Consider the following 27,220-nt stretch of genomic DNA (forward strand, 5'->3'; position numbering starts at 1 on the left):
CGCTCGCAGGGTGAGCCCCGCGCCCCGGCGCCTCGGCAGGGCAGGGACCCCGGCCGAGCGCCGCCGGGACCGCCGCCCTCAGCCCGCCCGCCCGCGTGTGCGCGCCCGGTGTCCGCGCGCCGACCGCCCGCCAGGTGCGGCGGGCCGGGGTCCCGGAGGGGCGCGCGCGCTGAGCGCCCGCGGACCCCGCCGCCCCCCGCCCCCGCGCCGCGTGCGCCGACCCGGTCCCCGCGCGCCGAGGGCCGCCGCGTGGGCGCCCAGGTGACCGGCCCAGCGGGGTCGCGGGCCGGGGTCCCGGGCGGGGCCTGCGGGCGGCCTCCAGGCGGAGCGGCGCGCGCGTCCGCGTCCGCACCCGGCGGGGGTCGGAGCGGGGCGGGTCCGAGCGCGCGGGGTCTGGGGCGCGGGGTCCGGGCGGCGCCGGGCCCACCTGCCCGCCGACTGCCGGTTCCGGCGCGCGGGGGGCGCTCGCGGGTGGCGGCCGCGGCCTAGTGACAGGCCGGAGGCCGGGACCCCGGAAGCCCACCTGTCAGAGTTACCGGTCGGCCGGTGGTCGCGAGTGGGCCGGGAGCGCCAGTGGGAGCGCGTGTGCGCGGGGCCGCGGTGCCAGGCTTATCCGCGCGGGGTCTTTGTGCGCGTCAGGGAGGCTGGGCGGGCATCCTGGTGGCTGACGGGCTGCCCTGCCTGGGATGACTTTAAAGTCTCCAAGGTAGGGGGCATTTCTGGGCTGCGCGCGCTCTGGGGATGGCGTGTGAGGGTTTGGAAAGGAAGGCACCTGCTACCCGGAGGGGCAGTGGGGACAGCGGTGGTGCTGGGGGAACGTTGGTGTTACTTCTTATTTCATCCTTACTCATTCCTCGTTTTTCCTTCTTCTTACCAGAAAAACCATTTTTCTTCTCGGGAGGGTGAACATTTATAGCATCGATTTCACGGATCTGGTAACATGGCAAAAGATGTAAGTATGTTTGCTTCTTGCTGGACAGACGTTTGCCTAGTGCTGTGTTCTTGGTAGGTTCCCACTTTGTTTCAGAATGACCACACATAAACCACAGAAGAGTTGATTTTCAGGCTTTTAAAGCACATGAAACAAGGTAAAGGTGAAAAGAAGAGGAGAAACCCACAGCTTGTGTGGAGCCGTGCGCCGGCCTCTGCCTGGGCTTCGCAGGCCTGAACGCCGGGCGGTAAGCTCCGTTAGGAGGCTCAGTGGCAGCCCAATTTCTGGGTCCTGCCGACGGTTAACTCGTAAATCAATCATGCCCTTGTGGGAGGACGCCCTGAGTGCAGGAGGGCTGGGCCCGGCCCTGGGCTGCGCCCCGAGCACCTGCCTTGTGTACCTCGCGGGAAGCTGGTTCAGCTTCGATCCGTAAAGCGCTGAGCACTGGTTTCGGCAACTCTTTTTCTCAGAAAGAGTGAAGTTCGGTGATGGACAAAATGTGGTAAAAAATTCTCCTTTAGCTTTATAATTGTTATGAAGCTATAGGACGTAGTGAGTGATTTCTCTTCACATTTTGCAAGAAACAGGCTTTTAGGTCCCCAAATATATTTTATGGGCCGTGTAGCCCTGTACTACCCTTGGTAATAGTTAACTGAAACCCCAGCTCTGTCCTTCAGTGTTTCTCAGAATGTGCTGTTCTGTGAACGTTAGGGAAAAGAGGCCGTGGACTTATTCACTCATTAATTGCACGGAAGTACAGCCCGAGACACAGCTGGAGGCGTAAAATGTGTCTGTATCTGTGGGACCACATAACAGGTGTGAAGTCCTCCCGCCAGCATGTGTGGACTCGGGTGCCCCTGTGTGGTGTCTGTGGGTATGAGTTTATCATCTCTGTCAGTCGAAGGCCGTGCCTGCTTCTCTGCTACGTTCGCCCCAAGGACGCGGGCCGGGCAGCAGGCGTGCAGTAAGGGCGCTGCGGTGCCGGGGCTGGTGTTTGGGGGCTGAGTTTCTTGCCCTCCTGTGTGAACCCCTGGAGGAGAGCCATCTTCCTGCTCCGGGGCGTCTGGGGGAAGTAGAGACGGACGGTCACGGCCCCGGGCCCGGCTGCAGGAGGAGGACTGCTTAGCGGCCTCTTCCGATGGTCCCTCCTGGAGACACAGCCCCGCAAAGCGCAGGCAGCCCGGTGGCTGGGTGGAGTGATGCAGGACCGTCCGTTGCGATGTGAGTAGGTGACACCAGCCGTGGAGGTCGGCGCCGTGGTGATACCGGCCTGAGGAGATGCAGGTGAAGTGGCCTTGCCTGTGCTGAGCTAGGGGCCGTCAAGTGTGCTGGAACCAGGTCTCACTGGGGCTGGGGGTCGGCGGGCTGGAGGCCACGGCCGGGTCAGGGCTTGGCCCGTGTCCCGCTGCCTGAGTCTTAAGGAGGGTGTGACGTTTGAGCCTGGGAAGCCGACCCTGGCAGCCAGCGGTAACTTAAGCAGTGGGGCCTCAGTGTGGTCGCTCGTGTAAGATCAAAGCCCCTTGAGTTGAAGGGGGTGGTGGGCTGGGACTCCAGCTCGACAGAGCTCTGGGGGCTCCGTGGGGGACTGTTGGGGCTGGAGGGGCTGGGACGGGGCAGCGTGGGCTGTCCCCCTGCGGGTGGGCCAGTCTCCTGGGCGTACCTGGAGCTTCTCTCTACCCCGTCGTAGGTGCGTCGGGCCCAGGGTCCTGCCCTACTGGGCCGAGGACCCCTGCGTGCTGCCGGCCTCGCGTGGGGTTTGGGGTTTGCCGGAGCCGTGACGGTGACCCCGGCGGTGAGGGTGGAGCAGAGTCGGGAGCAAGCGGCGCGTTCCCCCTGAATCCCGGAGGGTGGGGGTGGGGAGGGTGAGGGCACAGGAGGGTGAGGGCACAGGCCGGTGCGCCTGAGGCCGAGCTGCCCGCCCGCCGTGGGGCTTCTGTGCCTAGTGCACGAAGAGGTGAAGTCTTCGTGTGTTTTTCTAAAAGGCGTCTGGGCAAAACACTGTCATTCCCGCGTTTAACCATCTTCCGGCAATACGTGGAAAGAAGCCTGGTGGCTCGGGGGTTCACCACCACCGTTCCCTCTGGAAAGTGGGTCTCCGCGCCGTCCTTAACTTCCCTGGCCCCTTCGTTGCTCCCGGGACCCTCGGCCCTCATGTGTGGGACTCACACCAGAGCTCAGGGGCTGTCCTTAATGTGCACGTGGCGGTGTTGCCACGATTTCCTGCGACGAGGCCCGTGGGTCAGAGGCGCGCGGGTCGAAGGTGGTGGCGACGCTGTTGGCGGCGCCGTCCTGGGGCTGCCTGTTCCCTCCCCCACGGGGACTTGTCACCCTGCTGAGTGGAAATGCAGTTCATTGGTTATTGATTTATGAAGCCGGGTATCTGTGGGTTTTGTTTTGTGCCTCTGGTCCCATGACAGATCCTGATGGGAGGGCTTCCAGTGCCCAGGACGCTCCTGCGGTGAATGTAGGCGTGGAAGGAAATGTGAAAACTGTCACCGGCAGAGATGTCTCATCGTACTAAAAATTGCAGTTGTGTGAAGTAGAGAGTGGATGGCGTCTGACGTTGTGCATGTGTGTCTGTGTGTGTTTCCTGAGCGTGTGCGTGTAGGGGGCCGAGCGTGTGCATGTGTGCGCGTCTGCATGTGTGTGTGTGCTGAGTGTGTGTGTGCTGAGCGTGTGCGCGTGCTAAATGTGTGGTGCACGCGTGTCCCTGCGTCTGTGGGGCCACACTGCAGAGGTCTGGCCCTCACGCCATGAGTGACCCAGGGTCTGTGGCCCTGATGAGTGCTTTGGTGCCATTGGCCTTTGGAAGACTGTGGGTTTAAGATAAAGGGCCTGTGTAGCGGCTGTAGTTGTTCTAGAACTAGACTGGAGGGGCCGCAGGGAGTGAGCCCGTGACTAGCCCCCGCCCCGGCCGTCGGAGTGACCCTCGGAAGGAGGACACGGGGCTGGCGTCCCCACTGGGAGGACCAGTCCTCCTCCAGCGTCACAAAGGTTTGAAAAGAGCAGGTGGGGGGTAGTCGATTCGTGAAATCTCAGGCCTGCGTTTGCGGAGATGTTCCTGGGACCCTCCCCTCCCTGCTTCAGGTTGGGGGCAGAGGGCAGGTGAGCCGCGGTTCGGCCCCAGCAGTCCCGGAAGGGCCTGTGAGTTGCCGTCAGGGCTCGGGGACCTCACCGTGGAGCTGCTCTGTGGTTGCACTTTGCGTTCCGTGAGGTTATGGAAAAGCCCCTGGATTGTGTTACTGAGGGCAGGAGACCGAAGAAACACGCGTGGAATCTAGGCTTGTGAGGGATGCATAACGAGGCCTGGTTTAATGAGCTTGTCTAGAAACACACGTCCTGAATGCTGTTTCCCAGGCCTGGGCCTCGGTGATGAGATTCGGGCCGCGGAAGGGGACCTGGGCTGGCGGGACCGGCCGTGTCTCTCAGGCCGTGAGGTGGGGGCCCGCCGGGCGCTGACGGTGCTTCTCTTCCCGCTTGAGACACGAGCGAGAGAGCTCAGCCCGCTGCGGCGAAAGCGATGCAGCCAGCACTGCTGTGCTTGTTTGCCGACGGGCTTTTCCTGTCGCGGAATCACCTTTTTTCTGCCCGGAGTGAAGTTGGAGAAACTCTGAGGCCGTGTGAAGAGCAGGACGCTGTGGCAGGACCAGCAGTGCCGCCCTGGACCCCGCGGCTGCGTCGCACCTGGTGGGAAATGCTGTCTGTCTCCTGGTACAGCCAGGATGCTTTCTCAGCCCTGCTCCTCGGTGAGCGAGTCACGCCGGGGTGCGCTGTGGACCTGGGGCTCGGCACCCAGCCTGACGCGCATTGTGGCCCCTCGGGGCGTTTTCCGCACACAGTCGCTGCTGGAAGCCCTCCTCTTTGGTGTCGAGCAAGCCTCGTTTTTCTGCAGCGTAGAACAGCGTGGTTCTTGCTCGGACGCCAGCCCTGGCTTCTCCTCCTGTGGCTCTGTGCTGTTTGTTGAGGGGGCTGGGCCTCGGGGGGAGCGGGGATGGGCCACAGCCCTGGGTCACTCGTGGCGTGAGGGCCAGACCTCTGCAGTGTGGCATTGCATTGGCCCAGGTGGAGGTGGGACTCAACCCGGCCCCTCTGCTCAGACGGGCACGGCCGGTACGGAGTCTGTCTACGCTGCGCGGGCCTGGACGGGAGCCAGTGGTGGTGGCTCAAGAGTGGTGGCGCTATCTGGGCCCGGAGCAGATGTGCTGCACGGATTTCGAGGGTCCAGGGTGAAGTTGGACTTATTTCTCTCAGTCTCTGTTGTTTTTTTTTGTTTTGTTTTGTTTCTGTTTTTGTTTTTTGCAGTACGCGGGCCTCTCACTGTTGTGGCCTCTCCCGTTGCGGAGCACAGGCTCCGGACGCGCAGGCTCAGCGGCCATGGCTCACGGGCCCAGCCGCTCCGCGGCATGTGGGATCCTCCCAGACCGGGGCACGAACCCGTGTCCCCTGCCTTGGCAGGCGGACTCTCAACCACTGCGCCACCAGGGAAGCCCGGCCTCTGTTGTTTGAGCTCAGGACTCTGTCCATCAAGGTCCTGTGTTCACAGGATCCAGATTTTAAGGGGATTCTGGTTTGACAGAGTGAAACCCCTGGGCCTCCCTTGGGCCCTGAAACGCAGCACCTCCTGACACCTGTACCCCGGTGTCCCGACAGATGACTTCGTGTCACCGAGGGCCCAGAGGGACACGGAGCGCTTGCTGGATGGTACCCAGGGTGGGATTCTGCCTGTGGACCAGGCCGCGGGCCGTGCCACTCTGCCTCCCTGCCCAGTCACCGGTGACAGACTTGCCGGCCCTTCCTGGCCCATCCCGCAGAGGACTCGCCACCCCAGGCAGCCGTGCTAAATGTGTGGCAGCCGTGAGTTTGTCTTTGCTGGTTGACGTCGCACCAGCAGGCGTTTTTGTCACAAACCTTGGGTTTTCCTTTTAGCAGAAGTTCCGCAAGGAACAAGTGTGAATTACTGAAAACGTTCAAGGAATGTTTCTCGTGATCGTAAATGCATTGTTAGTTGGGCCAGAGTTGGAAAAGCTCCAGGAGAACGAGAACAAGAGAAAGGAGCCATCTGCCAGCCGGCATCTGAGGGGGATTGTTGGGGGTTTGTAGGTTCTTCCTGTTGGATCTTCACTTAGTTGTACATGACAAAGGTTTTACCCACGTGTGAACGTCTGTGCGTCCCACGTCTACCCCATCCACATCCGTGTGCTGTCGCTGTTTCCCCCAGTCGGGCTTTCTCTTCTCCTGTGTCATCTTGAGCAGCTGTGCGTTTATTTGACACGTTGGGGAATCGTAGGTGGTCACTTACCGAAAAAGTGACCTAAAATGGGAAATAATAAAAAAGGATACATTCCTAAACTCATCTTGTAAAATTCAAACACCTATGCTTGCCCTCCCAGCCCCCTGGCTGTAGAGCGAAGGCCCTTTCTTGGCGAACGGGTCCATCGATTCACGTTTCTTGCATAAACCATAGCCCGTAAGGCCCAGCTTTGATTTCTGCAGGATGGAGGGAGGACGTAGAGGACGTTTAAAGGTGCTGAATGCGACCTAGATTGTTTGCGGTTTTTTCCACGCGTTTCATAACAAATATAAGCGGCACAAGTGGGCGTTTAGAAGCGAACACAGCCGAGTGGCGGCCTGACACGCGGGTCTTCGGAGAGTCCTGAAGGGGTGGGGCTGGGTGAGCTCGGCAGAGCCCCTCTGCCGTGTCCCCCGTGCCCAGGCCCCAGCCGTGGGGATGTTGGCGGCTTCCAGTTCAGTCTTCTCACGTTTGCACAAATCCACAATGATAACCCAGGACGGGTTCCTGGCAGTGTAATTGCGGGTGGACGCTCACACACGTGTGCGCCGTGCCTGAGGCGTCCTCAGAGGACTTCCTGGGGCGGGCGTGCCGAGTCGCATCCGCTCCCATCAGGTTGTCGGAGCCCATTTTAACCGCCCGTTTTTAACACCAAGTTTGCTAATTTAAAAACCCACAGACTCGCTCCATTTGATGGGTGAGGTTTTAAATTCATTGTTTTAGTTTGCATTTTTTGATTCAGAGACGGAATATGTTCCTTTTAAGACATCACGTTTCTTTGTGACTCGAACGCGCCCCGTGCTGCATCCTCCATTCGGGTGTCGATTTCCTGTTGATTTGCATCCACTCCAGAAACTAAGGATGTTCGTGAAACCGTTGTCGTCATTTCACAGCAAAACGTTAAGATTTGGTTCTTCTGTCGTCAGCACGAGTGGCAGATATACCATCATTTCAGGCTACACCATGGAGAGCACACCAGAGGTCACACCTGGAAGTTTCATGTTAGGAACAGTAGTTTCCAGGTGTCTGAAGGTTCTTCCTTCCCTGTCGTCCCGGTGCAGTGTGACTGCGGCCGGCACGGGTCTGTGTTCCTGCCCCTCTGGGGCCGTGGTCTCGGCCTCAGCTGTTACGCGATGGCTTGTCCTCTGCTTCCTGGTCTTGGGGACTTGAGTACCTGGCGTGGGTCTCATCTTTATGTTGTTTCATTTGCATTTCAGAAAAATCAGGGTTTGAGTGAAAATGTCTCATGCTGAATCGATGGCATCTGGATCTGATCGGAGCTCTGGGGGTGAACACCCCCTCGTGCAGCCGAGGGCCCCAGGCCACCAGCATCGGGGTGCAGGGAGGACCCTGGCTGCAGTGTGGACGTGCCCGTGGGGTGTGGGCAGCAGGGACTTGTTGGGGGGAAGGGCCTGCTGCACTGGGTCTGGGGACGGGGTTCCCCTTGAGGGGCCGCGGCCGGGCACAGTGGGTAGGAGGGCGGACGAGGGGCAAACCCAGAACAGGCCTTGGGGGCTTTGGGGAAGGGGAGAAGCCCGCCCATTGGGTCAGCCTTTCTGGTCCTAAAGAACCTGAAATCATGTTCCCCTGGGGGCGACTTGCAGAGGGGCGGGGTCCTAGTCCCCGTCGCCTGGCAGAGGGTGCGGCAGGGCTATAGCCCCTGCAGGTCTGCCGCAAAAAGGCCAGAAAGCGGGACGGAAGCAGGTATGTGAAGTTGTCTCGGAGCTGTGTCACGTTTTCTTAGGGCAGTCTTGCGTTTGCACCTGTTGTGGAGTGAATTCGCTGTTTTTCTGTCCATGATGAGTGAGGCTGGTCAGACTGTGGGTTAGAGGCCGCGTCCTTCTAGGGCGGGTGAGGCCGGGTCTGACGGGAGCCCCAGGACCTGGTGTTGGGGGCTGGGAGTGGGGCGGCACCTGCTCTCTGGTGGGTGGAAGGTGATGGTTTAGACGATCTGCGTGGCGCTGGGAGCAGGTTGGGGGGCGGAGTGGGGGGAAGCGCTCCTTCACACGTGGGTCTCTGGGGGCGCGGGGGGCTCTGATGCCCTACGGGAGGCCCTGGAGCCCTGGCATTTCCGAGCAGGGCGTCAGGGCCCCTAAGGAGGAAGCAGAAGACGCGGGCTGGGCTGTGCCCTGCCTCCCGGCCGTGTGCCCCTCGGGGACAGTAGCCAGCATCCCGGCAGGGGGTCAGGATCTCACTTGAACTCTGCAGCCTCACCCTGGTTCCTGGCCCCGCCTGCGCCCTCCGATCCCTGCAGCCCCCTGGGCCTTGTGAGTGTGACCCCCACTGGTGGCGAGCCCTGGGCCTGGTGCGGGAAGCGTTGTCGCCCGCCGGCCGTCTCCTCTCCAGACCTGTGGCCGATGCTTCCCTGCCTGTGGCTCAGGCCACTCGCTGTGGCCGTGGCCACCGTGGCTCTGGCCGCCACCTGGCTTCCTCTCCGTGGATACCGGGGGGTCCCGGGGCGGGGGTCCCGGCCTCAGAGCCGCGGCTTGCAGCCCCCCAACCTCGTGCTTCCTGGATCTCGGGATCCTGGGGCGTCTGGATCCTCTGTTGAGGAAGTGGCGGGAGCCTCATGTTTGCCCAGTTACGGAAGTAGAGGGTTTATTTAAAAATCCATGTAAGAGTCGGAAAGAAAGTTAAGAGTCGTCTGAAATCACGGTCCAGGGTGGCCTTGCTGTTAGATTTTGGGGGTTGTTTTGGGAGTAACTTACACGTCCGTTACACGGCTTTGCATACGTGCTCTCAGACGGTCTTCTCCTGCTGTTCTTCTCCACGGGTTTGTCCCGGGCGTTTTCATGTTGGTAAATATGAACGATGAGAGGCGGCTTCGTGGGCCACCTCGAATGTGTGCAGGGGGGAGGGGCCCGCACCCCTGTCGCGTCCTGAGTGACTCGGTTCAGGGCTGTCCCACCGTCCTGCCTCCCCCGGGACTGGTTACACTGCTACTGTCGTGGCATCAGATGTTCCAGGCCGTGTCCCTCGAAGGTGAGAAACGTTTACACCTGAAACTTGTATGATGTTGTACATCAGCTGTACCTCAAAAAATAATGCAAATAAGTAAAGAAGAGAAATACCCCAAATGCTGCACGTTGCTTCCCGAGTGTCTCCCCGCTGGTCCTGAACCCCGAGGGGCTCTGCCACTGGGGCCCTGTGGGCTGTTTCACGTGGACGTGGCCCTGGGTCCTCACCCGTTCAGGCAGCCTCCCCTGTACCGCCTTGTGAGCGCCAGGGGCCGGTTTCACCTGTTCTGTGGTGTCTGTGGCAGGAGCTGGATGTGAGGCTCCAGGCACAGCCTCCCGAGCTGTGCTGTCCACCTGGAGTCTTTCTTCACGTGATGGACCTCAGCCCTCGCCCTGGCGCTCCGGCCTCGTTGGTTCATAGTGTCTCCGTGGTGGCCCTTCCGTGGCAGGTGGCCTCGGTCAGCTCCGTAGCAGGTCACCCAGAGTCTAGGGACCTGGAGAGCAGTGTTGTCACCCGTGGCGTCTGCGGCAGGAGCACGGGACCCAAAGGTGTCCTCGATGGTCCCCGAGGCCCCCGGGGGCCACTTGTCGCCCTCAAATCATGAGAGTGAGTGAGGGGGCCGAGGAGACAGAGGGAGACAGAGAGATGGGGAGAGACAGAGATGGACACAAGATGCAGGTGGGAGGGGCGGTGAGCCAGCGGGCAGGCGACTTGGTCCCTCGTGAGCTGCCCTGGCCTTTGCAGGTTTGGCCAGCAGGTCAGGCCGCGCTCGGCGGGGGGGGGGGACTGGGCAGGCGCGAAGTCCCGCCAGCGGGGGGCGTGGCTCACTCACCGGGTGCGTGTCCCCCGGCGAGGGGGGCAGCGTTCTTCGGGGTCCATGTCCTTTTACGTTAGGGCTGCTCCTGTGACTGCTGTGCTGAAAGGGCCTCATATTTCTCTTGTATGCGCGTCAGTGCTGATGTTAAGGAATGCTGTGGACCAGGTTTTCTCATGATTTCCACGAGGGCCAGCGATGATGGATTTTGTCTTTTTCTCGTCACCATGACAGCACTGATGCGCTGGGTGTGCCCGTGTGGCTCGGGAAGTGCCGCAGCCTTTCAGGATGAGTCAGGAGGAGGTTACTGAGGTGAAGGTGTGCGCGTGCGTGCAAACTGGCTCCCTCAGCACCCCTCTCCGGTGGGCGGGCCCTGGCCTGTGCGGAATCCTCGGGGTCCAGCGAAGGAGGCTGGGAGGTGACGCAGAGGCAGACTAGGGGGGAGATGTGGCAGGGCTCAGCCAGGTCACGCCTCCTGGGGGCAGGTGACGAGCTGGGGTCCCACTTTGCATTTCTCAAGCCTGGAGCGTGGTGGTGTCGGCAGTAGGAAGGTTTGCTAGTTTAAGTAAAGTAGTTGCCAGCTTTTCAGCTTTCGTTCTTAATTGGTTCAGCTCTTTCTAGCAGCATTGTGTGTTTTGGGAACACGTGTTTTACCGTCATTGCTACTGTGAATGGGATAGCTGTACCTACTGTAATTGAGTAACCGAGTTTTTCGTTAACTACAAACACAAAAGGCTGAATATGGTTTTTCTAAGGAAAATTAAGGTTAGTTATGGCAAACGAGTGCCTTTGTTGTTGGTTTGCATGTAATGGATTTAGCAGCATGGTGTTTCCCTAGAGGAAGCCAGGTTTGCACCTTAAATACAAAGGTTTTGTCAGAAAGCGAGTCCAGAGCGCTGATGTTCCAATTCACTGCAATTTCAGAAATACGTCTCGAGGGTCAAGCGCCACCTGTGTTTTTGATGCCTGTTGTCAAGGCCCTGAGCTCGTGGCCTCTGGGCTGCGAGGTGCGGGGAGAGGCCCCGAGGCCTGCTCCTGAAGCGGGCGTTTTAGAGAAGGCTGCACTGGGGTGGAGGGTGGTTTGTGGGTGACGACGCCCGCGACCCCTCCGTGCGCACCTGGGTGGACCGGCTCCTCTCCCGAGGTCTGCGCTGTCCGTGGTTTGTCCCGCTCCGGTGCGGTGTCCTGCAGGGCAGGGGCGGTGCAGAGGTGCTGTCCCCACACGGAGCCCGGGGCGGGCTAGGGTGTTGGCCTGAGTCGTCTTCAGGCCCGCAGACGACTCTGTCACCTTCCTACAGAGCCGGGCGAGAGGGGCCTTGGGTTCAGGGGTGATGGCGACATCTGTGTGAAGCGTCTCTGGTAGGTCTAGAAGGTGAGGTGGAGCCGTCTCGGCAGCGGGGTGGCCTTGAGGGTCTGCCCTGCTCCGCTGCTGTCGCTCTGACGTCTCGAGCAGCTTGACTGTGGCTCCGCCCGCCCCCCCGAGGCCAGTGCCGCTCGCTTAGCCCCTCAGAAAGGACTCCTCTGGGGTCAGGGGACCTGAGAAATTGCTGGGCTGTGACTGCGTGTCGTTGATGGTTTGCGGCCGCGTCACATCCAGGGGTCACGGCCGTGAGGTTTGCCCCCAAAGTGGCGGCCGGATGGTGAACAGCAGTGCTTTGTTACGTTCTGAGGAAACCTGTAACCGGCATCATCTCTGGGTGGGAACAGTGACCCCAAAATGCAGTGGCCGAAAGTAACAACACGCATGTGTTCTCCCAGCAGCTGGGGAGGGTCGGGTGCGGGTGGCCTTGCCGAGGGGTCTGTCCCTGGGTCTGGCGGCGTCCAAGGGGTGAGGCGGCCACCCCGGGGGGCCTTGGTGTCCTCGCGGCACCCCGAGCGAGCGGCACAGGAGGAGGGGCGACCCCGCTGTGGGGCACAGCCCGCGGTCCCCACGGGTCCCCGGTGAGGGCGGGAGCCCCCGAGGCCCCAGGTCCAGGCGGCTCCTCCAGGCTCAGCGAGGAGGTCCCCGCGGCGCTGGCGCGGCGCTTCAGGTTGTCTGAAGGGAGGATTTCTCAGGTGTTTGTTTCCTTCACATGCAGGCGAGCTTGTGTCTCCTCTGTGATTCTGACACGTTGTGTAGGGACGTAGAGGGAGTTTCTGCACCTGGGAGCCTGGCTGGGTGCGGGCTGCCGTCCACGCGGCCGTCCATGTGAGGGGACGGGCCCTTCCGGGCGTTGGGCCTCAGTCGGGTGTCGGGTGTCACAGGCTCCTCGCCCCTGCTGGGAGATCAGGGCCGAGCACCCGGCAGCTCTGGGGTGGGTCCTCTGGAGGCGGTGGAGCCCGATCCGTGGCTCTGGGTGGCGTCACCACGGGGGGTCAGCTGGCACCGGTGGGGGGCCCTGCGGCGGCCCAGACGTCCGCGAGGGGACCGCTGAGAGCCCGGCGGGAGGCGCAGGCGCTGCCGTGGGTTCCAGCCCCGTCTCCGCGTTGGCTCCCCACTGGAGTGTGGGAGGCTCTGGAGCGCCGCGCGGTGGGTACAGGCGACGTGGCGTCCAGGGTCAGGAGGCCGCTTCTGTGCAGTGTCGCTGCGGAGCCGGCTCTGCCCCAGAGCTCGTGAGCCGTTTGCCTCGTTTCTCCTACGTTTCCTGGTCCAAGTTCCCCTGGCTTAGGTGGGAGGCTGGGGCTGGCAGAGAAGGGTGGCCCTTTGCCCCACCCTCAGCAGTTTGCAGGATGGGCCATGCCCGTCGGCTCTGGCCGGGCGGCCGTTGCGGAGAGCCTGCGGCCGAGGAACGGAGGGTGGGCCCTGCGTCCGGGGTGGGGGGCGAGCGCCCCAATGCAGGACTTCCTGGGTGTGAGCTGCTGAGCTATCGTGGGTCATGTCGCTGCGGGCCAAGCGTGAGAACCGAGCAGGCCGGGGGCGTCGGGGCCCTGGCCGACGGGGGCAGCGGCATTGTTTGGCGCAGGGGACGCTGGTCCCCAGGGCGGGCCGCCCCTGCGCCCTGCGGGCACTGGCCTCGTCATGGGGGCGGGCAGACCTCCTTGACCGCCAGCTGGCATGTCCGCATCGGGTCTATGCTCTGCGGCTGCAGCGTCCATGCGGAGTCAGCTCTGGGGGAGCAGGACGGGGAACACGGAAGCCGGAGGGAAGGGCGGGGGGCCTGGGGCCCCCTGCCCGGTGCTGCCGTCCAGCCTCTCTCCTCGCCTCTTCCAGGTGCGTGTCCTTATACGGCCCTTCCTGGCCGTGGCGGGTCTTCGCTCTGGGGCTCTGGGGCTCCGAGCCTGCATTACTGGGGCGTTTCTGGGACCCGTGAGATGCGGGCTCCCCAGCCGTGATCCGCGGCGGTCCTGGTGGTCAGGCACTTGGTCCGCCCCCTCGTTTTCTTGGGGGGTCAGGAAACGGCCACAGGGCGTTGCTGGGCTCAGCTTGTGGGTGGCCCCTCCCCCGTGGGGCCTGCCTTTGTCTGGGGCCTCAGCAGGTCGGGGGGCTCCCCCGCCTACCCGTGGGGGATGTGCGTGCGTTTGAGCGCCTCACGGACGTGCCTGCCCAGCCCCACCTCGGTGCAGGGCTGAGGTGGGCTTCTCCACGGCCGGTCTCGGGGGGCGCTGGGCAGGGTCTCCATTAGCTTTTGTTTTCACACCTGGTTGTTGCGGGCACGTGCGAGGTGTGCGTTGCTGTGTATATGGGCGTGTGAGCGTGTGTGTGTGGACGTGTGAGCGTGTGAGGTGCATTGGGGTGTGTGTGTGTGTGTTTACGTGCATGTGTGTCTGTGTGCGTCTGTATGTGCACACACGCGCATATCCGTGTCTGGCGGCCAGGTCCGGTCGGGAGAGCTGGATTCGGGCCCCGCTCCGAGCAGAGCCACTGGGTCCAGCGTGTGGCTGCAGGTGCCCCTCCTGGCGCTTGGCGGAGCAGAGAAACGCTGGCGGTTCCCAGACGTGGGGAGGCTGCCGCCACGCAGGCCTGACGCGGGTGGGCAGGGCGGTACCGTGGCTGGTCTGTGGAGGTCCGGGTCCCCAGCGTGTCTCACCCGAGGCCGTCACTGTGACAGTTTGGGTGGTGCTCCGAGCCCTCCGTAGTCGCACGTGTCGGGCACACGCTGCTTTCGTTCAAGCGGCCCATTGTGCTGGTGCCCCAAACGCGCTTGACCGTGAGGTGCCGCCCTGTGCCCCTCTGGTCGCCCTGGGACGAGGGGGGCGCTGGGGGGTGTTGGGTGCATCCCGTGGCCGTGAAGGGCAGGGACGGACGCGCCCCGGGCCCCAGGCCCACGCCCCCCATGCACAGAGATGGTCTGTCCTGATGCTGGGAGCGAGGTGTCCGGCGCTCTGACGGAACCAAAGGTGCTGTTCTCAGGCCAGAGGACCAGTTTGCTTTCCTGGTGGCCCACCCGTGGTTACGCATCGCTGATCCCAAATGTGAAGTGCCACGTGACTTAGTTGATAACTAAGGGAAGTGTTGCACGGTGTCCCAAAGGCTGAGATTCAGAGGCTGACAGGATCCTTTTCCCGCTGCTGAGAGCCGTCACGGTGGGTGAGCCAGCACGTGCCCCCGGGCCTCGCGGCTGCGTGGGGACGGCGAGGTGTGCGAGCGGCGGGTTGCTGGATGGACTGCCGCGCTCCCCACGCCTGCTCACTGTGTTGTCGTTGCCCCCACAGGCCGGTCTAATTGAAGCCAACGGGGAACTCAAGGTCTTCATCGACCAGAACCTTAGTCCTGGAAAAGGTAAGGGCGCCCGTCTCGGGAAGGCACGTCTCTGGATAAGTGTGTTCAGTGTGGGGTGGGTGTGAGTCCCCTGACGTGAAGACCCCTGTCAGCGGTGGGAGCCCCACTTGGGGAGCTGCCTGCCTGGAGCCCCCGAAGGACCGGGGTCAGCGCCCCAGTCTATTTTGGTTAGTAAGTTGCGTGCTATATGCAGAGATTCGGGAAAAGTGTGAGGAAGAGAACACAGCACAGGGCACGGATACTCCTTCCGCCTCAGGGCAGCCACGCTGATGCCCGTGAAGCCCACCTCAAGCCTGCGGGTGCGCGGTGCCCCCGTGAGAGAGCGGCGTCTCCTCGTCCGCGCTGTGTCCTGAATGAGCCTCGACGTCTGTCTGCACCCTGGGATTGAGGGGAGGGGGTGGGGCGGGGCGTTGTGGCCCCTCTTCCCAGGGGCCCCAAGCTTTGCAGTTTCCTTCCTGTAGGGACACGGGATGGACGCCTTGCTAGTGGGTGTGTTTGAGCCGGTCTCCCAGCTGTGGATTTGCTGGGTCAGAAGGACGCCCACCTCGAGGTGCTGGCCTGTGATGCCTGGTGGACCAGGCCGTGCCGTGCAGGGCCGCAGCCGCAGGGCCTTCCTTCCTCTGATCTGTGTCTGCCTTCGGCGTGCTTGCTGTTGCCTTTCAAATTGGAAAGTTTTCATCAAACAGATAATACGTGTTCACTGAAAAAAAGCGCTGATCGTACCCAAGGGTGCAGTTGAAGACGTAGACGTGTGTTTAAGTGCACGTGTCCTCGGGAGCGTCTGACACCTGGTGTCCATGCACGTGGTGTCCTGGGACCTGCGTTGTCCTCTCCCGGCAACATCTGGTGCCACCTTTTGTGGCCCGATGGCAGCTCTGGGCACCTGAGTACCGGGTGCATGTAGGCCACCATCTTCCACTCCCGGGAGGTGCTGTTTCCCAGGGCGGGTCCTCATCTCCCCGGTGAGGGGCGTCCTCTGGGGACGCGGGTCACTCCGGGTCACTCTGTTCCTCAGCCTGAGGATGGGCTTCTCGGGCAGCAGAGGCGAGAACTTAGTAGTGACGTGCGGCTGGAGGCTTGGTGTCACTTTACGATTCTTGAGACTCGGAACCTACCCTCCAGACACACACCCGCGGGGTGAACTCAGCTTCCGGTATTGCTGGGAGGCCTGTTGTAGGAGGACGAGGTGCCCCTCCCCACTGTGGCCCTCTGGGGCAGGGCGGGGGCTCAGAGGACATTCCAGGTGGGGACGGATCTCGGGGAGCTGGAAGGCTGCTCCCCAGGACGTGGTGGGGAGTCGCCCAGGCGTGGCCAGGGTCAAGGCGCCAAGACGGCCAGAGGGCGCCCCAGGCCCATGGCTGCTGCCCCTTGATCTATGCGGGAGCCCCCGCAGGGCCTGCCCGCGAGTGGGGTGTCCACGTGGGCCGGTGTGGCCGCTGTCATGGCCCAGGAGGGCAGCTCCCGCTGATGCCTGAGAACCAAGGAGGCCGCCGGGCTCTTGCAGTGCCGGTGAGGCCAGCGGCTGGCGGGGCTGGGAAGACCCAGCGTGCGAGTGGCTGCCTTGCCCTGACCCTTTTGGCCACGTTAGCCCACAGGGTATTTGTAGCATGGTAGGCAAATAGTAACTCTTCAGACATTAGGTTCTGGAAATTTTTAAACGTTTATTTAAAATTATTCTCAAGAAAACACTAAACCTCACGTTGTCATACTTTAAGGTATCTTAAAACCTGTGGATATTAATGATATGGTTATTAATGATAAACCTATGTAATAATTTTAGAATCCTTTTTCTGTTAATGGTTATAACAGGTCAGACGGTATATATTCTGAACTCGCTTTTTTGAAAGGAATTCTCCGGTTCATAATGTTATATTTGAAAATACTCTGTTTGGTAGTTCCCTTAAGAAAGGCTTTGTAGTACGTTTTATGGCTAAAGCGGTGTTACTTCTAGGGAGCAGATTCCTAGCTTGTGTTATAATTTAACCTCCCTGTGGCTGAGATGTTACGCCCCCGCCCCCATAAATGGGTTGTGTGTGGCACCTTTGTTAGGAAAATGTGTAAAGCATTCTGATTGCTCTGGCCAGATTAAACCAAAAGGGGAATACCATTCCATGCCCGATGTTGACCAAAAGTAGCCAATCTCAACTGGGTCAACAGTTGTCAGAAACCTGGGAGAGGGTGCTGGGGTGTGTGCGTGCGCGTACCCGTGCCGCAGAACAGCCGCAGGCCAGCGCTGGGCTGAATCCCGTGACGCAGAAGGTCACCTGGGACCCAGGTTCCCTTGGAGAAGGGGCACCAGGAACATGTAGATATTACATTGTATGTTTCTATAGTTACACATGATATTAAAATGGAATCGGCCCAGCCTTAGAGGAAGTCAGCTAGATCTCTCTGTGGGTCAGTTTCAAAAACATCAGAATCAGAGTTGCAGAATGTGCACAGTATGTACTACCTTCTAGATTTAAAGGCCCGCAAACAGCCCTCACGTTGTTCGTAGATGCGTGGGCGTGTGTGGGAAGCGTGGAAGACGCAGTGAACGCTCTGAGCGCGGTAGCTGCTGGCCGGGCGGAGTGGGGAGCTTTTCGGCAGAGACAGTGAAATGGCACTCGTGATTCTGTGCGTGCTGTGTACTGGCGCTAAGGCTGCCTGCAGAGTTATTACTTGTATTTGCAGCGTACACGCAAGGGGAAGATCCCCAGGGTGGGACAGGCGGCGTGGGTGCCCGTGAGGAGGGGCTGGCCCGGTCCACCCCCGAGTTCTCCCCGCCCTGAGCTGGGCAAAGGCGGGAGCCCGGGTAGCGGCTGGGTGTCGCAGCCGGACCTGCAGGCCGGCGGCGAGGTGGCCACGCAGCCCTCCGTGGATGTGGCCTCCGCATAACGACGGACGAATGGCTTTAAAGGCCGGCGCCGGGAGCCGTGCCGGACAGCTGCTGTGGGCTTTGACCCGGTGAGCTTCCGCGCTCACCGGTGGCTGAAAACGGAATCATTTGCAGATTGAAAAAAAAGTTACTCTTTTTAGTGAAAGTAACCAATTCCGTATTTTTAAACTTACTAGTTACTCATCTGTACGTAAATCTGAACGTGGTATGTTTAATTGCCTAAGTGTATTTTAAATCTCTCAGTGCAAAACAGAATAATTTTGTGTCTTTTAAAAAATGTTTCTCATATCCAAAACAATTTTTTAAATATTTGTTTTTGTTAAGATACAGATCTCTATTTTTAGAGGAATATAAAAAACTCAAAGCAGATGAACCTATTTTGCTTACAGCCAATAGTTTAAATTTTTTTGGTGTTGATTGGTAAAACTATTAATATTTAGGCAGTTGAAGGATGCATATCTGTCTTCGTCAACTTAGGTTAATAGAAATTATTCATCGTTCGTACGTAGCATCAGAATTCATTGTTTACTGGAATTTGAAGAAGTTTATTTAAAATGCATGGATTGTGAAGAGTTCAAAAATGAGACCTTGGACCAGGCCAGACGGAAGGCCGTGTCTCTCCCTCTTGCTGAACCTGGTGGAAGTGAAGGAAAGCGCCCTCCGGTGGCAGCCTGGTGCAAGGCTCCCCGCCTGTGGAACCCCCGCCACCCGCCCTGGGGGACCGGAGCCCGTGTGCGTTAGGGGAACCGGGGGGTCCTGTCCACACGGGGCTTCTCCGTCCCTCAGGTGGGGCTGGAAATCCATGTCTTCTCACCTGAGACGTCCCGGCCCTTCCAGGACGCTCGTGCACCCGGGCCCGCCTGCCGGTTTCCCCGGGCTCGCGTGCCCTCTGGTGTCGGCGGGGCAAGGGGTTCACCGTTGTATTCCTGGGGCCGAGGCTGGTGCTGGGCACACAGCGCTCTCAGCGGGCCCGTGCTGAGGGGAGGAAAGCTTCCGTCCCCCCTGAGGTGTTTCCCCAGCTCTGTGTTAGGTTATCTGACTGTTAAAGAGGTGGCAGCTCCTCACAAGTCACTCCTCCTGGAAGCAGAAGCGGAGTCTACTTCTCGAGGAAAAGCAGATCGTTAGATTTCTACGCCAGGTTGCCAACACACAGAGAGGTGTTGGAATACGAGTTAGTTCCAACTGTGAAGTTCTGTGATTGTCTTAGAATTGCAGACCTGAAGAGCCGTTTAGCTGCGGGGCCTGTGGTCCCAGCAGAGCATGGTGTCGGTGGGCAGACAGCCCACAGGGGTCGGGTAGGGTGGTGACGGCCTGGGTGCCCCGCGGCCCCCGATCCCTGGACGCGGGGCACAGGGGCGGGTAGGGGTCGTTGTAGGGAGAGTGGCAGCGTGGGTGCAGCCCCCTCTGATTTGGGCATCGGCTTCGTAGCGGCTCGCGGCGGACCGCGGGTCTAGCGCGGTCGGGGGCAGTCAGGCTGTCTCCCAAGGGGCAGCTTCCCCCTGACACTGGCACTTGGAGCCTCAGTTCAGGAAGGGCGTGACCTCTGGTCTCCTTGCGTTGCAGGTGTGGTGTCCTTAGTGGCCGTTCATCCCTCCACAGTAAACACGCTTGGGAAGCAGCTCTTGCCAAAAACGTTCGGACAGTCCAATGTCAACATCGCTCAGCAAGTGGTAAGGCCGGGAGGGTGGTGCACGGTTGGCCCTGTGGCCTCCCTTCCTGGGCCCGCAGGTTTCAGGAGCACGTGGCCAGTGCCGTGTGTCCTCCCCCGGCTTGGGCCTTCCTGTGTGTGCCGCTGGACGGCGGGACCCGGCCAGGCCAGGGCAGCTTCCCCGCCGGCCACGCTGGTCCCGCGTCTGCCCTGATGGTGTTTCCTGGGGTGACGCGTGCTCTTGGGCCCGAGCTGGTGCGGGCTGGCCGCTCAGGGCGGGCCGACTGCCGGCCCGGGACACGAGACTGGTGTCCGTGCGGGCCTCACGGCGGCCTCAGGGCTCTGCCGGCCGTCAGGTGCTGCAGGGCGGGGGCTTCCCTGCCCATCCTGGCCGATGGGAGGGGGTCAGAGGTGGGCCTGCGCTCCTGGGACTGTGCCAGGCGCCTCTCCTCCAAGGACTCCCACCGGCCCGTCAGCTCCCACCTGTGGGGTTTGGCGGCTCCCTTCCCGACGGGACTCAGGGCTCCACGGGGCCGTGCGAGGAGGGGCGTTCACCGCCCACCGCCCCGCCAGGCGGCCCCCGGGCAGCGGTGTGGCCGCCCCCCGTCAGGGAGCTGGGACCACGTTTGCTCAGCAGCATTGCTGTGATTTTTCAGATCCGTGGTGTGTGGGAGTCCTAGGCCTTGCTGGGCACGTCACAGATATCCAATAAATGTCCTTTTGATAGAAGTTATAATCCACATCATTTTATTTTATAGGTACTGTGCGTTACGTTATAGCAGAGTCACGCCTGAGAATAGCTTGGTGATTATAGCAACAGTTCTGTCATTAGTACCAGTTTAAATAGTTGGGAGGAAGCTAACGTGAAGAGTTTTCTGGTGGTGCCTTTCCGACCTGCAGCTTATCCACCTGAAGTTCCACTGCTGACTTGCCCCAAGCCGTCTCGGAGCCCAGCTAGTTGTGGAAATGTGTTCTTCCCAGAATGTCCGTTCTCAGAGTTAAAGCTGGCCCGCCACAGATGCCTGTCCATCTCTACAGACACAGGGCTAAAAGCAGAAGAGCTGGCAGGTTCCCACAGGAGGGAAGTCCATGGAAAATAGTGAAAATAGGGGAGTGAGGGGACACAACCTGTGGTGCCCTCCGCGGGGCTGTGGGCAGTGGCCCGCCGGCCCAGGGTGCGCTCCCCGCTCACCTGTCCTGTTGTCGAAGGAGGCTGCCCTTGCAGTGAGCACCTGTTGGGCCCTGCTGTGTGCCTGGTGCTCTGTTCTCCTTGCAGAACAGTGGAACCCACGGGAGGTGTCCTTAGGGGTGGACGGTGGAGTGGGCCCTTGTGTCCGGTGGGGCAGTGACACCGAGGCTGGGCATCCCTCTTGGGGGCAGCGGCAGCAGCCTGGCCTCTTCCGGCCACGCAGGGCTGGGCCGGCGTCCCGAGCCTGCTCTCCTGAGGACGTAGCGGGCTGAGTGCTGAGAGGGACGGGTCTCGAGGTTCCCGAGCCAGTGGCCACAGGCTTTGGCTGCACGCGCCTCCCGCCAAGACCCGGGGCCCTCGCCTCTGGGGCTTCACCCTCGTTTCCATCCTGCCTCACTTTCCAGAACGCTAGCTATTTGATCGCATGTCTTTGGGATGAGAGTGACCTGCAGTTTGAAAAACACGGTGACGATGCCTCAGTCACTGGGAGCGTGAATTAAAAGAACGCAGTTCAGCTGAGCTGTTCTCCTTTCTGTGGCTTTTGCAGATCATTAACATTGACAGGTGACCTGGGCTTAGGGATAATTTGCAACGTGCCAGGTCAGCTGTCCCAGGGCCACGGCAGGTAGCCCTTATCCCACTAAGCAGCGGACTAGCGGGAGTGTCCAGCTTAAAATAGCCCGGACACGGCCTGCTCTCCACGCGCCCAGTGCTGGGGACCAGTGCTGACACGTTCGGCGCCATCCCCGTGCAGTCACCAGGAAGCGGTGCTTCGAGTGGTTTCCTGGGTCGGGCACGAGCTCTTTGGGAAGCTAGGATTTTACGTGGCTGGACGAGGCAGTGTCCCCGTGTCCCCGTAATGTGTGACTGTCGACGGATGGGACCAGAGTTCTGAGCGTTTGGTGTCAGAAGACGCCTTCTGTGCAGGGACGGGTGTGTGGATGTCGGGGGCGGCCCCGGTGCCGTGGCCTCTCCTCCGCCCCGTGCTGTCTGGGGTGCCCGGGGCTCCCCGCTTGGCAAGCCTCGCTAGCCCTGCGTTCCTTTTTTCCTTCATTTTGGGGCCTCATTTTAGCACCGCTGAAGCATAGCGTTTTATCCTGTCTCGTGTCACTGAAAGGAAAGGAAGTAAAAGAGGAACGTGGGAGTCCCCCTCGGAGTCGTCTCCAGGCCCGGCCAGGCCGCCAGGCGTCCCCCGCTGCCCAGGGCTCCAGGTGTCCCCGTTCGGTGCCCACGTGACTGTTCTCTGACCTTTGTGGTTGATAGAGCTCGGCGGCGGCTGTAGGTAACGAGAGTGATGAAGCGGCAGCATCGTGTGGAGGAGATTCTGACTGTTTTGAATTGTCTCTTCTGACTGTAGGTAATTGGTACGCCTCAGAGACCTGCAGCGCCCAACACTATCGTGGTAGGAAGCCCACACACCCCTAACACCCACTTTGTCTCCCAGAACCAGTCTTCAGACCCCTCACCTTGGTCTGCCGGGTGAGCACTTGCCTAGAATTTACCCCCCAGCCTCTGGCTACGTGGCCGACCAGCACGCCAGAGGCTCGGGCCCTGGCCAGCGCGTGCCCAGAGTAGACGCGTGGACCGCGCCGCCCTGCGGTTCTGGGGGTGGTGACTCCACTGCGGTTCTGGGGGTGGGCTCTGGCTTCTCAACGCAGCGGTAACTTTCACACTTTGCGCTGTCTGTACCAGAAAGTACCGTTTCTCGAACCCCAATAAACGTGGCGGGTTTCGCAGCAGCTTCTCCTAAACAGCTAAATGTGGCCGTGGGGACAGCCCTGTGTGACGGCCACACCACCCTGTTCCTTTCCTCCAAAAGCAAAGCGATGTGAAAGCGACTTTACTCAGAGGTCAGCTGTGCAACTTTCCCTAAGAGCAAACAAAAGCAAAGATGTAGGATCGTGTCTGTATTTTTGGTTCTAAAGCAAAAATCATCAGCTCCCGCAATTCGTCAGTTGGAAACTTGGGGCGACCGTTTCCTCGCTGTGGCGACTCAGGAAGGTCGGACGCTGGGGCTCCCCGCCGAGGGGAAGCGCTCCAGCCTCAGCGCTGGGCGCCGGCGGCCACGTGGCCATCAGGGTGTCTGCACTGGCTCACGTTTGCCCCCAGATTCCTGTATGTGCAGCAGAACTTCCGTAACCCCTGATGTCGGTCGACATCTTTTTAAGAAGCAGCGTTGTCTGGCGTCCCGATACACATCGGACGTGTCCTGGGGTCTGCCCTTTGGGTCACGTGCCCCACTTTTCCCGAGAGCTGAAGATACACGTGTAAGGTCCGGCCACTTAAGTTTGTTCTCCAGCCTTTAAAGGAAGGAGGGGGTCCCTGGACGGGGAGACGGAGCCAGGCTCCCGTCCCTGCTCTGCTGAGCGCAGCCCGCGGGACCCCTCGAGGCGCCCGCCGGTCCTAGGAGGCCGGTCTGGATCCTGGGCTGGCGCTGTGTGCTGAGGCCACTGCTCTCCTGTTGTGTCTTTGAAGGAAGCGTAGCAGGAAAGGGGAGAAGAACGGCAAGGGGCTGAGGCATTTCTCCATGAAGGTCTGCGAGAAGGTGCAGCGGAAGGGGACCACGTCCTACAACGAGGTGGCGGACGAGCTGGTGGCAGAGTTCAGCGCCGCGGACAACCACATCTTACCGAACGAGTCGGTGAGCGTGTGCGCGGCGGGGCCGGCGGGGCCGGCAGGGCCGCGAGGCTGGCGGGGCGGGACACCCCGGCCCTCTGTCTGTGTCTCAGACGGCCTCAGACATGCAGAGAAGCTCTGAAAGCACTTCCAAAGGTCTCCCGGCCCGCTTGTGTGGTGATGCCCCCGCGTCCCCGGCGCTTCCACAGCGCGCACCGGCTCCGGCCCCGTGTGTCGGCCTCCTCCCCGTGGCGACGCCCCCTGCCTGGGCTGGCGGGCCGAGCGGGGCCGTGCGGGGGGCTGCCTCACGGGGGCTGCGGACGGTGCCCAGCCTCGAGTGTGCTCGGGTTTTGGGCTGTCTGGAGATCTCCCTCTGTCTCTGCCAGGCTTACGACCAGAAGAACATCAGACGGCGGGTCTACGACGCCCTGAACGTGCTGATGGCCATGAACATCATCTCCAAGGAGAAGAAGGAGATCAAGTGGATCGGTCTGCCCACCAACTCCGCCCAGGAGTGTCAGAACCTAGAGGTATCTGCAGCCCTGCGTCCGCCGCGTGTTCCTAGCAGGCGTCGGTCGTCTGCACCACTGGCGCCTGCTGAGTGTCTTGGGCGGCGGTGGGGGGCAGGTCTCCCCGCGTCCTGAAGCCCCTGATCGCGTCCGTGCTTTCCCACTTGACGGTGACCCTCCGGCCGTCTGGGGCCGTGGACACTGGTGGCAGGGCAGTCGGCCCGGTCCGGGGGGGTTTCCCCCAGTGTGGGTGAACTCTGCATCCCAGTTTGTGGGGTTTTCAAAAAGACACCATAGCCGTGTCCAGAAGACGAGAAGACGGAAGAAGCTTGTGTAGTTTTGCGGTTAAGAGAGACTGGCCTGTGCCCGCAGCGTCTGCCACGTTCTAGGTTCTTCTGTTGCCCCACCGTCAGGCCCAGGGCACACGTCTTCGGCCAGGACCTTTCCTCGGTGACCCTGTGTTGCCTTGGATTTTAAAATATGCTGTGAAAACCAGTTGTGATGATGTCTCATGCCGATGGCTTGTCTTTGAAGGTGGAGAGACAGAGAAGGCTGGAAAGGATAAAGCAGAAACAGTCGCAGCTCCAGGAGCTTATCCTGCAGGTAACGCAGCGCCTGCCGTGGGGGCAGCGGGATTGCCGTTTGCTGGCGTCGGCCCCCCTCCGCGTGTTTGCTCTGGTCTCTGAGGGGGTGCCGGGCAGGGCCGCTGAGGACGCCCAGGGAGGGTTAGGTGGCCGGTGGCAGCAGGTGTGGGTGCGCGTCAATCGTGCATCTTTTTAGCAAATCGCCTTTAAGAACCTGGTGCAGAGGAACCGCCAGGCGGAGCAGCAGGCCAGCCGGCCGCCCCCCGCCAACTCCGTCATCCACCTGCCTTTCATCATCGTGAACACCAGCAAGAAGACGGTCATCGACTGCAGCATTTCCAACGACAAGTAGGTCTTGGTGGGAGGGGCCTTGGCCGCGTGAAGACGCCTGGTCGGGGGGCGGGGGCAGAGAGAAGGTGGCCCATCTGGTTGATTTGCTGCGGGTCTAGCTTGTAGCCACCAAGTACGATCTTTTCAGCGTCATTACCTTGCAGGTGTCCTCCCTTCCCTGAGTGTGCGGCTCCTTGGGAAGGAGGGGTGTTGTCAGGACAGCAGGCGGTGCTCAGGGCCCAGCCCGGGGCGTCCTGGGGCGGCCGGCAGCCCCGGGCTGCGTAGGTGCCGCCCGCGCTCCCTGGTTGCTGGCGCTGAGGTGGTGGGTTGTGTGGCTGAGGGAGGTTTGGGGTGAGTGGGGTGTCCCGCTCGGGGCCCCCGAGCCAGGTGTCCAACTCTGTCGTGGAGACGGCGCTCTTCTGACGGTGACTTTCTCCTCTAGGTTTGAGTACCTGTTTAATTTCGACAACACGTTTGAAATCCACGATGACATCGAGGTGCTGAAGCGCATGGGGATGGCCTGCGGGCTGGAGTCCGGGAGTTGCTCCGCCGACGACCTGAAGGTGGCGAGAAGTTTGGTGCCGAAGGCGCTGGAACCCTACGTGACAGGTCCGCTCCGTCCTGGACGGGACGCCCGCCCCCTCCGCTGGGGTTGGCTCGCGCCCGGTGCCCAGAGCAGAGACAAATAGGACGTGGGACGTGGGACGGTGGCGGGCTGTGGGGTGCCGGTGCGGCAGCAGCAGGACGCCATCTGGCGGGGCCGTGGCCCCTCGGGACAGGGGGGCGGGGGGGTGGCGACAAGGCCGAGCCGTGTGGTTCATACGGTGCAGGTGTTACGTCAGGATCTCACCTTCCAGGTAGGGCCCCAGGTCTGTGAGGAGCGTGGCAGGTGTGGACCCGACCCCAGGGAGTGGCTTAGTCACTGCAGCAGAGTGACCGAGAAAAGCGTCGTCTCGGCAGCCCTGGGCCTGCCCCCGACGGCAGGTGTGGGGAGCCTCCTGGGTCCCCGGCGTCCGTTCTGCCGGCTCGTTGGCTGAGCTGGGGGGTCCCAGCCGCCGAGGGGAAGGGCTTTGTGGTGAGAGAGGAGACGCTGCCCCTGCGCCTCTGGTGTGGATTACCCCCGAGCGCTCCCAAGTGGCCCAGAATAAGTGGGCGTCTGGCCTCAGAGCGTCCCGTGGGGGCGCCTCCCACCCCCTCTGGGTGCAGCAGCTGCCCTGCGGGACCCCCGCTGCCCTCCCCACGGCCCCCGTTCTTGGCGATACAGCTGCGTCCAGGACGGGGGTCGGCGTAGGTCCTTCCTCCCCTTGGGTCCCGCCTGCGCTGTGGTGGCGGTTGCCCTCCCGTGGCACAGCGGTGGCGTCGTCGGTGGCCGCGCCGATTCAGAAAAGTGAAGGGAGGACTTCCGTGCTGTCTTCGCGAGGCTTGGTCCGGTGGCCGGGCCCAGCGAGCGGGCTGCCTTCTGGCTGCTAGCGGGCATGGCGCTGGGCGGCCCGAGGGGCCTCGCCTGGAGAGCCGTCCCGTCTCAGCTCGTGGGCCTGTTGCCTGCGGTCTCTGCTTTGTGAAATTTGCTTTCTTTTCTTTCTCTTTCCAGAAATGGCTCAGGGATCGCTCGGCGGTGTCTTTGTCACGTCGGCTGTTTCAACTGCCAACGGCACGAGGCTCTCTGCCAGGTAACTGCCATCCCCGGCGGGGCCTGGGGGTGGTGGGGCCACTGTCACCTGGCAGCGGGACGCCCGGAGTCGGGGCGCCCAGAGCAGGGCAGACCTCCCCCCACTCCGGATGCCCCCCGAGAGTCACTCAGAGCTCGCCCTTTGTGCAAAGGAGATTTGCTTTTTCTGATTGGTTTCCTTCCTCTAAAGGTTAAAAGTAGTACACAGCTTTTATGTTTTTGAAAAGTACTTCAGTGAAGTGCGGGCAGAGCCCCCTGAACCCCACGGCCGCAGCCTGAGTGACAGAGGCCGTTTCTCCATCTCTTCTTTTCCTTTTTAATACACTTGAAGTCACAATACGCGTATAAGGTTCCTTTTTTTCACGTTACCGTGTATTGAGTGTATTTGATATTATCGGAGGAGTTTTATCATTTAAATCAATGTGTATTTGACTTTTGACCTAGCAGTCCCACAGAGCAGAAGTGTCAGACCTCAGGGTTTGTCTTAGTGTTTTGAAGATAAATGTAAAGTAATACCAACGTTAGGTATTGACAAAACAGTGGTTTTATTTTTTATGTGGTATTATGTGTCATACATATTTATATCAATTCTAAACATCAATAAATGTTCCTAAAGTGTAAGTGAAATCAGCAGAGTGTAGGTCCAACAAAATGGAATTGACTAATAAGTCACGTGTGCACGCCTTCGAGGGGGCTCTGCGGGCACCGTGTCCTCTGGTCCCCGTGCAGCGCTGGCCCGGAAACAGTGCGGCCCTGAGGGAGGGGCGGGGTCGCCCCGCGAGGGCCCCAGTGCCCGTGGGGTCTGTGTCGACCTCCGGGGCTGAGGGAGGCCGCAGGGTGTCTGCACCTGTTTGGATTTGGACTGAGGCTGGTTCCGTTTTTAACTCTGAATCTACCGCTGTGTGTGGAGCCCAGTCTGTAACATCTGAACACTGGTTATAGCAAGAGGTGGAATCTGGGTGTTTCCTAAACGTTCCTCTTGCAGAAATTCTTTTTATTGATTAAACTTCAGAGGCTCACGTCAGGTTTTCTAAAGAGGGAAGCAAAGCCATTACCATCTCAGAAGAGAAGCTGACCTTAGTGGTGGACGCGCTGTTTTTACAAA

The 27,220-nt window shown here is 60.8% G+C and overlaps 1 protein-coding gene across 9 annotated transcripts in view; it reads left to right on the top strand.

Annotated features, from left to right (window-relative positions):
* Positions 1-35: 35 nt before the first annotated feature.
* TFDP1 (transcription factor Dp-1) overlaps positions 36-27,220 on the top strand; it is a 30,071-nt gene continuing 2,886 nt past the window's right edge. For 2 of the 9 annotated variants that reach the window (XM_060129373.1, XM_060129372.1), the window contains exons 1-11: positions 37-134; positions 878-952; positions 14,626-14,692; positions 19,134-19,240; positions 21,765-21,886; positions 22,883-23,048; positions 23,410-23,553; positions 24,067-24,135; positions 24,313-24,464; positions 24,889-25,055; positions 26,038-26,116. In XM_060129373.1, coding sequence (XP_059985356.1) covers positions 941-952; positions 14,626-14,692; positions 19,134-19,240; positions 21,765-21,886; positions 22,883-23,048; positions 23,410-23,553; positions 24,067-24,135; positions 24,313-24,464; positions 24,889-25,055; positions 26,038-26,116 — 1,085 coding nt within the window. In that variant the 5' untranslated portion in view covers positions 37-134; positions 878-940. Of the gene's footprint in view, positions 135-877; positions 953-14,625; positions 14,693-19,133; positions 19,241-21,670; positions 21,887-22,882; positions 23,049-23,409; positions 23,554-24,066; positions 24,136-24,312; positions 24,465-24,888; positions 25,056-26,037; positions 26,117-27,220 lie in introns of all 9 variants that reach the window. The other 7 variants (XM_060129369.1, XM_060129368.1, XM_060129370.1 and 4 more) reach the window with 6 other exon arrangements.

This window comes from Lagenorhynchus albirostris, chromosome 18 (assembly GCF_949774975.1).
Source record: "Lagenorhynchus albirostris chromosome 18, mLagAlb1.1, whole genome shotgun sequence".
In the NCBI taxonomy this organism is placed as follows: domain Eukaryota; kingdom Metazoa; phylum Chordata; class Mammalia; order Artiodactyla; family Delphinidae; genus Lagenorhynchus; species Lagenorhynchus albirostris.